Source organism: Natator depressus, chromosome 15 (genome assembly GCF_965152275.1).
Source record: "Natator depressus isolate rNatDep1 chromosome 15, rNatDep2.hap1, whole genome shotgun sequence".
Lineage (NCBI taxonomy): Eukaryota > Metazoa > Chordata > Testudines > Cheloniidae > Natator > Natator depressus.
Window position 1 is genome coordinate 23,446,637 of NC_134248.1, and position 17,417 is coordinate 23,464,053.

A 17,417-nucleotide genomic window follows, 5' to 3' on the forward strand; every position below is an offset into this window, starting at 1 on the left:
TCACCAATGAGGTGCATTGACAGAGCTGAACAGGAGAAGCTTGCATAACCCTTGCCTACACTTTGCTTGAATTTAGCCAATATCGTTTGTTCTTCATGAGACAAAAGACACACAAAATAAAAACATATGAGAGCAGAGAGTTCAATGAGAGTATTCGTCTCCTCAGATTGCTGCAGAGACATTATTATTAACAGGCTCACCAGTTGGCCGTGTACATCTTGCTCACTTTTGACTTCCACAGAGGGCTTAAGTTGTGAAATAGACCTCCGTGCAAAGTTATGAATAAATCATTTACTTTTTCCTCCAGAGATGGAAAACTTGAGGCTAAACCAGCTTCCATCCCTCGAGAAGCATATTTCATAGCAATATAAATGCACCAGCACAAGAGTCTTTTCTTTGGTGTGCTCCTCTTATGTGCGTGTTTCTGGAGCCCCAAACAACTCACTTTGTTTGCTTCAGGGATATTTCCCCTCCAATCCTGCCCCAAAATTACTCACCAACAACTCTGTCTCCTATTTTCACTCCCATTTTTCTCATGGCTGAAGCATACAAAGCAACATCTTGTCTCAACTCTTCAAAAGTCACTTTTGAGATTTCTTCTTTGCCTTCCTCTGAAGAAAAAAGGTTTACAACATAAATCAATTAGAAATGGTACACTGCAATCTAAGAACCAGAGTCCACTGCAAGGGATTCATCCTGGGGGAAAGAAAGACGAGGATGCTATTTTGAGGAAAAAGCTCTCAGACAATTGTTAACACTAGCCCTTCAATAATATTCTTGTCCTGTGCAAAGCTTGTCTTTATAATGAGACCTCTGTGTTAATGGATGGGATTCACTTCCTACAGGGCAGGACTGTACCTCTGTTCCTGAAAATGTAAGTTGCTGATTGTAGATAGGCAAGAGTCAGAGAGCATTTGTTCAAAATTTAAAGCATGGATTGCTTTACCCCATACCTTTCTGATCTAGAAAAAAAGGACTGCTGCCCAGTTTTCTAATTAGAGCTAAAAACCCCAAAACAATCAGTTGTTTGTTAAGGTTAAATTTGATTTAAATTTGCTGGTCACTGGGTGACTAAAGAAATGTATGAGCCTGTTATTTATGTCTCAGTTAGAGTCTACTCTAGGACTCCTAGCATTCTAGGATCTCGAAGATACTGCAATTTTCTTTTTGGCATGTCTCCAGGGTAAATATACTCATCTGAGCCAGGTTCATCTCAAGAGCAGAACTATCGCGAGTTTTAATTTTTGTACTCAAGACTAGACGTTACATAAGGCCTTAATAAATTGGCTAAATAAAATAAGTGAACGTTTAAGAGTTCTGAAACTGTCTTCTCTTGGCTCCCCAATCTGTCTTCCACTGACAAAAGGGCCTGCCCTGTCTTCAAGGTCCAGAATTCCTAACACATATACAAGTCAAGGAATGTGGCAAGTAAATTGCACTAGTGATGCTGAATCTTATAGTCTGTATTCTAGCAGACTGTTATGGTCAGCAGAGCTCCTTTGGCAGAGTATAATATTTGCTTTGCTGTTCCTCCTCTGCAAGTTTAGCTGCCCATGGAGTGAGTAGTAGGCCTCAAACATTCATAACCAATTGTGTGAAATATTACAAGAGCCAAGATGCAATCCAAATTAAAGGTCTGCATGGAAGGGGGTAGAGGTTTATAAAAGTTGCACTTAATCTTCTGTCTGAGAGACCCACAACCTTTCTACAAGATCTCCACCAATGACTGCTGGAACCCAACAGATTCCCTAAGCTCCATTCTGACACAGCAGTAAGGAGTTCACAAATATACTGAAATAAGACTACTTAAGAAGATTAAATGCTGGAAAGGGCCTGGAATGAAGATGCAGATGCAACTCCGTACTCTCTGCAGAAGGAGTACTGATACTCACTGCATTCATGCACTCGTACAGTACTTGCCCATGCTGAACCAATAATAGTGCAGATTTAGAACTATGTATTAGAAAATGTCCTGTGAACCAGGAAATATTGTTTCCTCCTATTGATGTTGTCTCACATGGTTAAGCTAAACAAAGCGATGAGTCTCTGGCACACCTAATAGAACAAACAAACCTAATCTCTACATAAAAGAGACAACAAAATCTCATACGTTAACCCAACTAATTCATCAAAACAGTTGACTCATAATTCCTTAGATTAGAACGGAAATAATTTTAGAAACTATTTACGTCAACTTACTTTTAACCTTTTCCTTGAGACAAAAAAATGTCAATTAAGCCAGTTTCACAAATTTACCCACTTTCACTAACTGTTTGCCTTGCAGCCATTGCAGAGGGCTTGTTTAAAAACAACTAACTGCATTGTCTCTTAAATACTAGAAAAGGTTTCTAAGATTTTTTTTTTTTTTAAAAGAGCATAAGTGATGAGTTAATCTTTCAAGGTTGAAGCTACATAAACTTCATTTCAATGACACTTTAACAGATCACTTCTTGTTGCAGCTGAACCAGGTTACAGATTTTGCCACTCACTCTCTCTCAACTCTGTATAGATTTTCTATAGATGTTCAATTTCATTTTAATTAATCCAAGAAACAAAATGCAGCTATTTATACTTTTCCTTCTTCATTAGGGTAACCTACTGCAGATGGCTCTCATGTTTTTATTTATGTATCTAAAGAGAGGGGGGAAAAAAACCACTTAACTGTTCTCCATATTCAAGAGAAAAAGAATCCCACATAGACTCTTTACCATTCCAACAGCGAGCCTAAAATTTTACATCATATTTTGTCTAACTGGAGTGTTCAGACTGCGGGTCATAGGTCTTTGATTATTAAGCAATTAAAAGGGGCATTTGTCTGGGCCAGTCCTCACTAAAAGGATTAGGCCTGGCTAAAGCTACATGGAGAGCTCAGAATAATAATCTAATTTAAGGTGCGTAGTGGCTCCTTACTGAGTATCTCCTTCCAAGGTGTGTAACAAAAATCCTTAGAGTAGGAGATAAAAATCAAAAAGTTACCAAAAAACCCCGATATACATGGAGGTACTGGGAAGGTTTAGATTTTTGAAAGGAAACAAGTGAACTGCACTGTTCAGGTTGTTCTGTATATATCTAAGATCTGCCCATTTACATATATGAAAAAAACAATCCAAGTTCCACGGCAAATTTAAAAACTAAATCTTAATCTTGGTACATGCAAGCAAGGTTGAGTGATTTAAATCAGGATTCAAATTGCTTTGATTTAAATCATCAATTTTAATCTTGTTTTGCATTTGTACTTTTTTTGTTTGTTTTTTTTAAGGAAAATAACTAAGGTCAACTCACTGGTTGGCAGCCATTAAAGCTCGTTGTTCTGAAACCAGATATAGCCTTTACACTAAATTTGGTGCATCCTTTTGCTAAACAGGAGATATACTGCATCCATATACATTTATTTGAACACTTACATAGCATAACTTACACTTATGCAGATTCTTAAGGGTGCAAATTATGTTAGGAAGTGATAAATGGTGGCACAGCAGTTACCACAGCTTGTGTGTTTGCAGCAGCAGCCCCAGAGCAGTTCCACCACTGCACTTCTGGGTGGAGGGAGCAGCCACAATGAGACAATTTCGTAAAAAAGGCTGTAGACAGGAGAGACTACACACACAATCTGCTAATGTGAAATAAAGATCTTGCAAGTAAGTGCCAGAAGCTCTCTTTTCTGGATATGCCTCTTCAGGACCAATGCAAATAATGTTTGGATTTCAGCTCAGTTCATACAATTCTCTTCTGTGTATATTCGTGACTTGAAGACTTAAAGCAGCAAGTTAGCAAGTGTTTGTAGAGCATTTTTTAAAAAGCACAACTAAACCTCAAGTGTACGAGCAGGGCAATAAACATCCATTAATAGAGGATTCCATCCATCATCCTAAAACCTTGATTTTCCTGAAATGTATCCTATTACAATGGGGAAAGTTTATTGGAACTGAACTTTGATGTTATTGCACAGTGAAGTTTGGAGGCCCCCCCCACTCCCCCCCCACGTGACCCTTTCTTCCTGTAATATCAAAAAAGGATTTTAAACCCCCCAAATCTCTGACGATATCTAAGGTAACAGATAGGGGTGACTGTATCAGAAAGACCCCATTTTAAAGCAAGCATTTATAATGGAAATTCCAATGATGCTGGAATGCAGATTAAATGAAAGAATTGACGATAGTGCTAAACAAGACAGCATAACCCCAACTAACCCAGCTCAACTTCACCAGTCCATAGGGAATTTTCCAAAATTGGCTGCTTGCCACCACAAACCATCTTCTCACTGTCCTTCAAGATAGGGGACCTGGGCAGATGCTTCCGAGCTGGCTGATTTGCTGTCCACCTCCCCCTTCATCCAAAACCTACTTTATCTCAAGGTTTATCAGGCGGTGATGGGGCACATGTGAAAAAAAGCACTGCCCCTTTTAGTTGGGCAAACTCACTATCTCACAAGTGAAGAACACAGGGCTACTGGCTAATGGAAGTCACAGCTAAATACTTACTGGCCGCATAGAGAGCAATTTTGTCATTTTCCTTATGCTTCAGAAGGTTTTCTGCATAGTTGAGCCGACTGCCTTTAAACCATTCTGGAACATCTGCAATTCCCTTAGATGGGTCAACTACCTGCAGGAACAGTATCAGACATCCTTGGAAAATAGGAAAACCTGCAGCTCTTCATCTTCATCTTCAGAGGACTTCACAGACATTAGCTAGAGAGGTCATTTTAATAGCCAAGTACAATTATTCAGTTTACAGAGGGACAGACAGGCTAGGTCCCGCAACATTGGCGACAGAAAGTTTAGCGACCTGCCCATTGCCACAGGTGGAATCAGTGTCCAAGCCAAGATCAGAACTCAGATGTTCCTGTCTGCCAGTCCTGAGTTCAAGATAGAGAGAGATGCACAAACCTCAAACTAAACCCCTCAGTCACTACGACTGGTTTGTGACTTCTTGAATAGTACACAAGCCAAGCATATATATATATATATATATATATATATATATATATATATATATATATATATAGACACACATAGCAAGGCAAGCTTGTATTTAGATTGTTTGCCCTGGTTTCCCCTCCTGCACTGAGCTCAATAAAAATGTACCACTAATCTCAAACTGAGTGCAGTGTTTCCTTCATAGGAACAGTCTACCCTAGTACCCAAGTAACAGGGTGCTGTCCTACTTGCAAGCAGGCAGAGCTTGAGTGCCATGCCAGCAAGAGGCTGGAGTGATGTGATGTCTAACACGCCTAGCTCTAATTATGAAATCCAGAGGAAGTGCTAGATATTACTTGGCGAGCTCAGAGTGCTTGACAAAAGGTAGGTATTAACTCCATTTTTTAAGGGATAAATGCAAGTAAAGATGTTAAATTTAGGACTTTCCTAAAAAAACAGAAGCTCCGGGGTATTTTAAATTATGCTATGTTTAAATAATTTAGTTAAACTGATGCAATGTAATATGTGGACCGGGCCTTAACTGCCCCACACACAAAAAGAGTGGGGGGGGGGGGCTAAGATGAATTTGCAAAGGTAGTGCTCTCTCCTTGTCTCCCCTACTAAGGCACAATAGGACCCTATGCACAGAAGTAAATTTTTGCACCATCTATTATTTGGTCATAGGTCTGCAAAGGGAATTATCTATTCATTAAGCAACTCCACACCAAAGATCACCCATCCAGGGATCTGAGACCCCCCCTAAAAGATTGGAAAACCACAATAGAAAGGAGTTACCCAAAAAGAAAAAAGTGCAACAGAAACACTTATCCCCTGCCACATCTTGAACTAATCATCAGTTCCAAGAAGATTTCAGGTGCCCATCACACAATTTTTCCCAAATTATGTTACAATAAGTCACACTTTAGGAGTATCTCTAACATTTGGGACAGGGAAAAAAAATTGCTTAGTTTTACTTCAAGCTTCCTGAATGGTTACAGTGTTTTGCTTTAAGCTGACATGTACGGTACATTAGTTATTTTTCCAAGTTAAAATGTTCTCTTATGACCATACAATGTTCTGGTTTTTTTTAAAGCTTCAATTTATGCCCTCAGCTCCTATCACATGGATGGTGGACGCAGCGTAATGAGAAAACTCTTCTTGTCAAGTACAAAGCTGACTTCTACAAAAACTTGTTAAGATTTCAGCTACAGGGCTTCTTCCAAAGAAGAGAGTTTTTATGATTGTAAGTGCTCAGCATGTGTATGTGACCAGAGGCAACTCTGAACTTACCATCCAAGTCCTTTTACAACAGCAAAGCTCATAAGGAAGCACTGTATTGTCCAACTATGTATTTAGGAGCATGGGTTTGAAAGAGGCCTCGGCTATGCCCCCCGTTTTCGTGCTTGTAACTAAGTGAATATGCTAGCATTTAGACAACTAATTTACAGTAACAATCAGATGTTTCACTTGCACTTAATGGATTGTACTGTGTAAATTAAGAATGAGACAGGGATCAATTGTGTTTCCAGCAGCACAATTCCTCTCCTGAAGCAGCAAGAGTCCAGACTGCCTCCAATGTGGGCCAGTGCTTTAATGGCACAATCTGGCCCACTGGCAGTATCTGTCCCTGTATGCTTTTACATGCTGAACACTGCACCAGGTACAACCTTCTGACAGCTCAGTAAACTACCAGGATAGATGTTTCTTAAGTAAGTAACACAGCCTTCCCCTTAGTATCTAGCCACCTGGCACTAGGAATAGTCCCATGCTCCATTCACTAGGACAGACACCTGGTTTTAAACAGCTGGATGAATACATGCTTGTATTCTGCTGACAATAAGAGGGCTAACCAAAGAGTTGCTTCAAGTTGGATGAAGTCTCCTATGACTTTTGTTCATTGTAATGTAATGTCTAATGTAAATAAGTTATTTTCCTGTTACATTAGATGACAATTAGGAAGTGATCCTTAAGTAACAGTCCATTAGGTAGTAAAAGTACTTCCATAAAATTGATTTTCCACCCCCTTTCCCTATCCCTCTACCTACTCCAATTTTACAAAGACTACGACGGTTATTAAATTCAGGTTAAATACCACCAAAATTAAGTAAGCACCGACTTACCTCATCATATAGATGAGAGAACACAATCTCACTGAACTTCCAAAATTCTGCCCAGAAATCAGAGTAGGACTCAACAGACCACTGGTACAACTCATTGTAGGTGGCTAAAAGTAAAATGTATATTAGTGTACTTATCTACAATTACAAAAAAAAAAAAAAAAGTGTATTTTTTAAACACTTCTGAGGATATCGACCAGCTTAGAAAGTCAGTGGATGAAGCGGAATAAATGGAAAGGGAAAATGGATGATGGATCCACATTAATAAGTCTAATTAGGGACAATCTGAGGCATCCAAAAGATAAACAGCGATTTCCCTGCTAGGGGTATCACCAATATGACTTCAAGCAGAAGTGACTGATCCACATGGACAATTTAGACCTTACAACTTACTTTGGCAATAACTTAAGTCAGTCAGGTGTGTGAATAAGCATCCCTCTAAACGATGTATGTTATACCTACCTAAACCCCGGTAGGAACAGCACTGTGTCAGCTGGAGAGCTTCTCTCACCAACACAGCTACCACCACTCACAGGGGCCGGAGTCATTAACTCAATGGGAGAAATCTCTCCCACTGGTTTAGGGCATCTGCCCTAGAAGCACTGCAGCAACGCAGATGCGCCGATACAGCATTAGTAACAGATGGTTGTAGCTCACCTGAGTGCTTTACAACCCATTAATTAATGGGCTGAAAAATGTGTATTTGTTTATTCAGAATGAATTCTTAGCCCCCTCCTTTGTCAAGCCATCCGAGAACCATACATCAACAGGCCCTCACAAAGAACACAATGTTCCACTTGTTAATAAGCTGTTGCCATTCCCTACCATAAAGGTCACCATCAGGGAGCATTCACTCCTCAGTGGCTTCAAATGGAGTTGAATGCTCAGCACCCCTGAAAGTCAGGTCCCAGTTGTTTCAAGCTGGGCACCCCACATTTGAGGCACCCCCATTTACTAATCACTTTTGAAAACTTTTACCTCGACCTCAGGATGTCTGTTTCACCATCTATAAATGAAAAATATTGCCCACCTTCGTAAAGCACTGAGCTATACAGAATAAAAATTTTAAGTATGATCATCATGAGCCTCCTCTTTGCAAGCTCCCTAGGTATAAGCAGTCACCATCACATTGTCAAAGGTTGACAGTGCAAGAAGTGCTACAACGATTTAGTTCCTGTTTTGATGCCTTCAGATGGGAAGTAAATGTCAATTTTTCTGATTGAGGACTTAGACTGCATGATAACAGGCATCTTAGAAATACCAGAGATTGACTGACAGATGCATGAAGATCATTTTGACTCCTCCCCTTCTATTCTTTCCTCATACCCAGGCCATTGCCAAATCCTGCGACCAATTTTTTTTAAGATCTCTATATAAAAATGAGAAAGTTCTTTTCCAGTCCAGCATTCAGGACATTTTAAATCACTGCAGCCTATACGTCTCTGGCCTGCCCCATTCTCATCTCTCATTCCTCTAGTTGATCGAAGATACGCAGCCATTGTCAACATAATCTCTATCCAGATGTTCCCAGTAGGTCTTCCCACTACTTGAAAAAAATCTACATTGGCTCCCATTCTTCCACCATATCTTATTCAAACCTCTTCTCCCCCCCCCAAACCACACCATAATTCCACCCTTTCCTATATATTTTATCCTATTCTAGCCTACATATGCCCTAATCTCAACCTCCTACATACCATTCTGCTCTTTGCATTCCACCTAAGCTTCTCATCACTACCCTATTTGTTCCCACATCAACCCATATAAATGGGATAGTCTTCCTATTAATGACAGGTTTCAGAGGAGCAGCCATATTAGTCTGTATTCACAAAAAGAAAAGGAGGACTTGTGGCACCTTAGAGACTAACCAATTTATTTGAGCATGAGCTTTCGTGAGCTACAGCTACAGCATCCGATGAAGTATATAAATCTCGCCACTGTATTTTCCACTGAATGCATCCGATGAAGTGAGCTGTAGCTCACGAACGCGTATGCTCAAATAAATTGGTTAGTCTCTAAGGTGCCACAAGTCCTCCTTTTCTTCTTCCTATTAATATATGACAAACTCCCTGTGTCTCCTCCTTCCAGAAATTACAGATCCACATGCTCTCCATGAATCATATAAACTCGTAGAGATGGCCGTTCCCCATTTTGTTTGTTGTCTTATTTGTACGGTTTGTCCTCACTTGAGCCTTTAGGCTGTAAACCCTTCAAGGCAGGGACCTGTTAGTTTAGCTCTGACATGCTACTGTGTAATACCATGTGCATTCAGCATTATGTAAATGAATTCTCTAACAGATTCATATGGCTGGGATCCCAAAATAGATCAATTTTAAACAAAGACAGTAGAATTTGCCTCTTGACAGAGGCCTCTGACAGGCAAAACCGACACCTGATATTCATGTCCCTGGAAGTCATAAGTGCACAGTAGCCACTAATATTCATGTCTTTAGGGCTGATACCCCGTGCCAAGATTGACAGGAAACCCATCCATTTTTATTCTTATTCTCTTAGTTCCTAATAGAATTAGATGCAGGATTTTGAAGCCTCTTCATATATTAGACACTTGCAGGGCACCAGAGACTTTTCACAGCCTGCGCCACCCTCTAGACCTAGGAAGGTGCAGGATGCTTCAAAGGTTTCAAAACATGCTTTAGAAATTGTAAGCAAGTCCTTCTCAGAAAGTAACTCCACACCCCCACGACATTATTTCCAGAGAATATATTTGATATTTCTTCAGGAGGCCTTGTCTGTCTTAGTTATGCAGTAACCCAAAGACACAGGGCCTGGTTCCCACTTCACTCGCAGGGTGAAAGTCAGGAGTAACTCCATCCATGACAGGCATCAAAAACTGGTGGGCGGGGGGGGGTTGGAAATCAGAATCAGGCCCTTTATTCCTAAATGCAGATAGAGCAATCTGCCCCTTAAAGCAGGATAACATCTTCCCATCCCACCACTCCCTAAGCTGCACCTTCTTGTCAACTGTCTAAATGGGCCATCTTGATCATCACTACAAAAGTTTTTTTCTCCTGCTGATAATAGCGCATCTTAATTAATTAGCCTCTTACAGTTTGTATGGCAACTTCCACCTTCTCTGCATGCATAGCTGTCTTCTTACTATATGTTCCATTCTGCGCATCCGATGAAGTGGGCTGTAGCCCACGAAAGCTTATGCTCTAACAAATGTGTTAGTCTCTTCGGTGCCACCAGTCCTCCTGTTCCTTAAGCTGCACCTTGAAAGCTCCCTACAACGCTCACTTCACTGACACCTCCTGGCTCCTGCCACCTCCTACAGCCCTTTTAAAGTCCTCTGGACGCCACCTTCGTCCGAACCACTAGCCCAGCCCCCGCCCCCCTTGCTGATGGGGCTGTATCCCCCCAGCCCAGCCCAGCCCAGCCCCCGCCCCCCTTGCTGATGGGGCTGTATCCCCCCAGCCCAGCCCAGCCCCCGCCCCCCTTGCTGATGGGGCTGTATCCCCCCAGCCCAGCCCAGCCCCCGCCCCCCTTGCTGATGGGGCTGTATCCCCCCAGCCCAGCCCAGCCCCCGCCCCCCTTGCTGATGGGGCTGTATCCCCCCAGCCCAGCCCAGCCCCCGCCCCCCTTGCTGATGGGGCTGTATCCCCCCAGCCCAGCCCAGCCCCCGCCCCCCTTGCTGATGGGGCTGTATCCCCCCAGCCCAGCCCAGCCCCCGCCCCCCTTGCTGATGGGGCTGTATCCCCCCAGCCCAGCCCAGCCCCCGCCCCCCTTGCTGATGGGGCTGTATCCCCAGCAGGTTGCCCCAGCCCAGCCACTGCCCCCACGGCCGCCCCACAAGCGTTGGCTCAAGCAGGGCTCCCCCCCGCCCCCGGGACCACCCTCCATCCCGCGGCCCCGCCCCGCTCACCCAGGCGCAGCCCGCAGGCGCCGACCAACCCGGCCCGGAACCGGTCCATCTGGGTGTTGCGCTTGGAGTCGGGCTCCCACATCACCTGGGACTCCAGGATCTCCGGCTCCCGGGACATGATGGCGGCGGCGGCAGCGCCTCCCTCCAGCCGACCGGCTCTGCCAGTGCCCCAGCCAATACTGCCCCGCCCCGCCTACCGGGCCGGCCTTTAAAGGCAGCGCGCCCCCCGCTGTAACCTTCCGCCGGGCGGGCAGGCGAATGAGTGCGCCGCCCCCACCCCCGCACGCCGCCGGGGGCTGGAGACGGCAGCGAGCCAGGGGCCCCACCCGCTGCCGGCCAGGGTGACCTTGCCCGGTCCCCGCACGCCTCCACCCCAAGCAATCAGAAACCGGGGATAAATGCAGCGCAGTCCCCAGCATCGCTAATGCTCTGCGGGGATGTAAGAACAGTTAATGGAGAGAAGCGAGCAGTGATAAATGCATGGAGAAGGGGCATCTCCTGTTGCCATCACGGGTGGTGATGTAGTCACAACGGGGAATGCCGCTCCAAGCTGCGCTGTAACAGAAGGGCAAGCAACTGGGCCTGCCTCATTTCCCGCGCCACACCCCTCGCCCCTAGACTGGAGAGGTGTTCCTGGGGCACTCACCCTGCATGGTTCCTGGAAATATGTGTGAACTGCTTGCGCTAACCCAATGGCCCGCGGATCCCTGGGGGTCTAAGATTTCCAGAGGGGGTCTGAGCCTCTATTCAAAAAAATATTTTGGGGGGGGGAGTCTGCAAATGAAAAAAGCTTGAAAACCACTGTGCTAAACAATGTGTTCCGCCTTGTATTAGGTGTGACACTATGGGTATGTCTACACTGCAATTAAAAAGGCAGGCTGTTCCAGCTGACTCATGAAGTTTGGGGCTCTTTGATTGCAGTGTAGATGTTCAGGCTCCAGCTAAAACCCAGGCTCTAGGACCCTGCAAGATGGGAGGGTCCCATAGCTCAGGCTGCAGCCTGAGCCCCTATGCCTACACCAAAATTAAACAGCCCCTTAACCTCAGTCTCCGGAGCCTGAGTGAGCTGGCACTGACTAGCCACAGGTGTCTAACCGCAGTGTAGACATACCTTTGAGTACATTTCCCAGCTTTGTGTAGCTTGAAAGCTTGCCTCTCTCACCAACAGAAGTTTGTCCAATAAAAGATACTGTATTACCTCACCCACCTTGTCTCTCTAATGAAGGGTACAGTAGAGATCACAGTATATTACTTAAATAGCTACTTTAGATATTTTGAGGCTAGAATACACCCAGTTTTAGCAAGTTTAAAGGCTGGCAGAAAAGAGTTTGAATAATGTTGTAATTTTCTTTGAAATGCTGCTTTTCCACACACAAAAAAACCTTCTCATGGGCTGGGTCACACTGGGCTGCGAGAGCACAATGGAATGAAGTAAGGGTGCAATGAAAGGCTGTATTACCTTTTCCGCAGAGCCCCTCCTGGGGCAACTACAGACAGAGGAGGTTGTTGGTGATTCAGGTCCAATTAAACCATATTGGGATCCAAGGGGATAGAAACAAATCAGGTTTGGGGGCCATGGTGGCTTGTTGCAGGGGTAGTCTCTGCGTGGAGATTCTCTGTAAATCTCTTCCCACAGCTTTTCCAAGTAGGAAGCAGATAATCTGGCTCTGAGTCTCCTGCCCTTCTGGTGTGAAGATAACCTTAAAAATCTGACCAAATATAAACAGATATAAAGATATTTGCAGGTGGCACAAAAACAATATCTCTGCGGGAGGTCTACACTGTCTATTTTGTGACTTTCCTAAGGCACTTGAAAAAGATATATCTAGATTTAAAATAGAGAGGAGTTATTACTGTTTTAACTTTCTTTAATCCAAAAAGAAAAATAAGTGTATGAAACCCCAATACTTCCTAAATAAAATCAGGTTTGTAGCAGCCGTGTTAGTCTGTATTCACAAAAAGAAAAGGAGTACTAGTGGCACCTTAGAGACTAACGAATTTATTTGAGCATAAGCTTTTGTGAGCTACAGCTCACTTCATTGGATGCATTCACCAGATAAAATCAAACAAACACCAGAGCAAAAAAACCTTAACTGTCTGCATCAACATTAGGACAGAAGGTACAGAAGTAGTTAAGCAACATAGCAAATCAGTTTTAGCAGTATTCTAAGGAAATCATAATTGTATTCTCTCCTTTAATGAGAATTTTACCTTTTTCCAGCTGGCTACACTATTTGTCTCTCCAATTTCCAGATTAGGTTGTAATTATTTTGTAAATGTATAGATTTTTAATTTATGCTACTTCCTATTTCTAAGATGCCCTGCATGTTATCTAAGTAAACTGATATAAATGTCTGGCAAATAGTTCACTTCATGTATCTTGGTATGCTTCAAAAAAAGAGAGCTGCCAAATACCTCTCACTTTGCATTTAGTCAGTTTTAAAAGTACATTTCTCTTAAAGTGAGGCTTTCTCGCATTGTGTGTGTTGCAGTTAGGCATTTTACATTTCATTTGTCATCTTTTTAAAAAATCGCATTCAAATCATCCCAGTTTATCAGCCTTACAGCATCACCAATCATCTCTTTACTTTCTATTATTCAACCGACAAGAAAAAAAATTCCACAATCATGGTTGTGCGTGCGTGTAGGAGGGGAATATATGAAAAACTGCAATTCCCTTTCAAAACTGCAGACTGTTTCTTTAAATAGCACCTGGCCCACGTGCTCTGAACATCGCGCCGGCTGTGTAGTGCGGACTGATTCCTTGCGGCAGCGCACCACAATCAGATTGCACCGGGATTGGCTGGTCCCACATCAGCCCAGAGCCCACCTCATGTGAGGCTAGCCAGACAATGGAGAAACTGACACAAGGGCAGACTAATTGCCTAAGAGCTTTAAAAAAACCTAATGCGCTGTGAACCAATGAGCTGAATAATAGGATGGAGGTGTGCCCAATCAGAGGAAAGCTTTTAGCTTGGCGCTCGTGCAGGTGGCAGCCTTATCTATTTTGAGTTGAGTAAGACAGAGACCTAAAGAGAATACCTCCAGTCTAGACATACCAGCTGATAATTAAATCTATACTCCGTTTAAGATAATAAAAAAGCAGTTTCAACTGCCTTCCTCCACCCGAAAGCAGCCTATACCTGAAAAATGCCAGTACAACATGATTTAGGAGGAACAGTGTAATTTGTTTTACTGAGCTGAGAATTTAATTGAAAAGAAAGTGGCCCAGTTTACTTTACACACAAGGATCAAAGAGGAGGGGGCACTTTGAGAATTTTATCATATATTATGCTCTAACCCACAGAAAATCTTGACACATATATTCAGCATTTACAGTAACTCCACCCCTGTGTACATCTCTGCTCCCATCTCCCCCTACTGATCCTCTTCCTTTCTTACCTTGTTTTCAATTCTTTCTCTCCTTTTCTCAGTCTCATCCTTAATTTTCCAGGATTCCAAAGGAGGCTTTAGGAAACTGTAAGAACTTGAAGGAAAACTGAACAAGCATCCCTTGAATATCGTTGTATGGCTACTTTAGAATTTTTTTTTTACACTAGAATATACCCACATTTCAGCAGCTTTAAAGACTGGAGAATAATAGTGTGAACAGTATTCATTGTAATTCACCATTTTCACCTAAATATCTTTCAAATGCTACTTTTGTATAACAAAATCATTTCAAAACAAGATACTTTCCCCCATTCTAGGTTTGGATTAAGGACACTCCACACACCCACTTGAATATAATAAGTATGTGAATAAACCTGTGCAAGTATCCAAAGATTAAATTCCATTTTGAGAACTGAAGAGGTTGTCTGGTTGACACAATGAGGCAGGATACACCACAAGGCACACATTTTATGGAATGATTGGAAGTCTAAACTCTTAAGCACCCTTATGAGGATTGTTCTAAAATAGACAAACTCCTCAAGCAGACACTAACAGGTTCAGCACAAATGGTTCTGAGGACTTGTTCTGAAGGTGGAGAACTCCCAAAATAAAGCTTTTAGTCACCAAAAAGACACCAAATGTCCTTTGTTCTGCTCCAGATCACGCAGGGACAAAGGGCTGGACCTTGCTTGTTCTGCAGGAGTGAGGGAGATCCTTCTCCAATTGAGGAAACTTTCAACACAATAATTGAAGCAAATCCAGTTCTTCTTGTGGACAACATGTAAAAGCTTACATCCAGAGTCCACTTCAGTCCTGGAATCTATTACATACATGAAAGTACTAGCTGTAATTTCAGATCTTGATTAGAATACATACAAATAATATTCATACCTGTACAAGTGAGAAGTTTGGTAGTTCTAAAACACTAATCATTATCTGTAGCTACCTTTCACCTCTTCTTGATTCTTAGGGTCTAATGAAATGTGGCCCAGAGAGAGACATCCTTAACCACTCTCCACGTCACTGTAAAAGTTTGTAGTATTTGGGGCTGTGCCTTTAAAGATTGAGCTTGACAGAGAGTCTGGACTGCTTGCTCTGAAAGTTATTATGCACACAGGGCTGGAGCTGGATTCCGAACAAAGCAAAACTCTTGCAAGCACCTTAAACACTGTGTGATCACTGAACACCATGTAGTTCAGATGATGTCATAGCATTGGTCCCTGCCAAAGGTGCAATCACTGTAAGGAAGAGGTTGACATGGGGCCTTCACACAGGCAGCATGTCTGGGGGAAGTGTAAGGAGCCTTTGTCTCCAACCTTACCCAGCCTGCATAATGGCCAGGGGAAACCACAGCCCCTGTGCTCTGAGGACCTGAGGGGCTGCTGTATCCCTACTCCCTAGGGGAGCATCACCAGTGGTAGCAACAGTGGTAGCATAGCCCCTAACCCTGACAAGTACCTGCTCAGAGTAGCTTGTGGCTATGGGAGCTTTCCTCTATACTTGCACCATTTTGTTGGAAACATTGCTGGAATTGACTCTTATTCCCAAGTCTCAATATCCCTTTGCTCTCTAGAAAATAGCTGTGAAACCCACTGGAAAAGTGTGTGTCTTCACCACCTCTAGTGGCAGGTCCAAACAAAGATAACAGCAGTTACCAGTTACTCTTAGTTCAAGTGACAAGGGACTGTGCTGTGGATCTAAAGATCCCAACCCTCATGATAACGATCCTGACTCCTCCCCAGGGCACAGTCTGTCCAGGGCACTGAATGAGGCAGGGATCCTATGAAAAAAATAGTTTGTGATCATGTAATTAGATTGCACCATAATACACATGCACAGGGGGATCAAATTAAGGTTGCACAAAGAAGTTGTTGGGGGGTTGCAAGGTTATTGTAGGGGGTTGCGGTACTGCTACCCTTACTTCTGCACTGCTGCTGGCAGGGCGCTGCCTTCAGAGCCAGCCAACAGCCGCTGTTCTCTGGCCACCTAGCTCTGAAGGCAGCGCAGAAGTAAGGGTGACGATACCATGACCCCCCTAAAATAACCTTGTGACCCCCCTTTTGGGTCAGGACCCCCAATTTGAGAAATGCTGGTCTCCTCCCATGAAATCTGTATAGTATAGGGTAAAAGCACATGAAAGACCAGATTTCACCAGGGGTAGGAGGGACTAGATTTCACGGTCCATGATGTGTTTTTCATGGCCGTGAATTTGGTAAGGCCCTATTTATAATACATACACTGCATACACACACCTCTCACACCACAATACACACACTGTACACCCTTCACAGCACAACACCCTCGTCATCACTTCTCACAGCACAACACACACCCCTGCCACATCACTCCTCACAACACAACACACACCTATCTTCTTCAAAACACAAACACACCTGAGAGAGAGTCAGGCATCAGGGCAGCCAGGGGCACACTGATACATAACACACACACCTACCCCTTCACATCCCACCTCCTGTGACCCACCCCTTTTTGGCCAATCTTATGATTTTTGGGAGTCTGACCATGGGTGGTGGGTATCAAAGGCCAGGGCAGGCTAAGCCTCCCCTGACCCAGGCTGTGGCCCCGCCCATGTTCCACCCCGAGGTATCACCTTCCCTCCCCATCTACCCTTAAGTGGGCGGGGGCTCAGCTCTAGCCAGCGGCCTGGAGCTTGGGCCTGCTAGCAGCCACAGATAGCCTCGGGGGGTCAAGCCAGCACCCTGGGGTGGCGATGGGGCCGGCCCAGTGCTAGAGGAGCTGGGTGGGGCAGGCAGCCTGGGGCTCCTCTGGCCACTCAGGGCTCCTCCAGCTATGGTTGGCAGGACCTCGGGTGAAAGGGGAAGGGTTGGCGGGTGTTCACCCACCACCCATGGGTCTGACTCATGATTTTTGAACTTTTCGGGTTGACAATATTGCTTCTTAGAAGCCAAGCTGTGATAAGATTCCAGGTAATATTTTTACTTTCCATTCTTCCCTACAGCACTGCAGCCGGCTCCAATGCTCCCTTGTGCATTTTTTTTTATTATTTATTGCCTCTGAGTGGGATTGTCAAAAGCCTGTGAATGACTGAGGATAGGTCAGGAGCCCAAAGTGGGTTGCGAGCCCATT

General features: G+C 43.8%; 1 protein-coding gene across 1 annotated transcript in view; it reads right to left on the bottom strand.

Moving 5' to 3' along the window:
• AACS (acetoacetyl-CoA synthetase) overlaps nucleotides 1-11,120 on the bottom strand; it is a 59,468-nt gene extending 48,348 nt beyond the window's left edge. Inside the window, exons 1-4 of the mRNA XM_074972551.1 lie at nucleotides 10,917-11,120; nucleotides 7,037-7,140; nucleotides 4,482-4,602; nucleotides 498-611 (exon numbers count right to left, since the gene is read on the bottom strand). Of these exons, the coding sequence (XP_074828652.1) occupies nucleotides 498-611; nucleotides 4,482-4,602; nucleotides 7,037-7,140; nucleotides 10,917-11,034 (457 nt within the window). The 5' untranslated portion in view covers nucleotides 11,035-11,120. The remainder of the gene's footprint in view (nucleotides 1-497; nucleotides 612-4,481; nucleotides 4,603-7,036; nucleotides 7,141-10,916) is intronic.
• Between the last annotated feature and the right edge of the window lie 6,297 nt (nucleotides 11,121-17,417).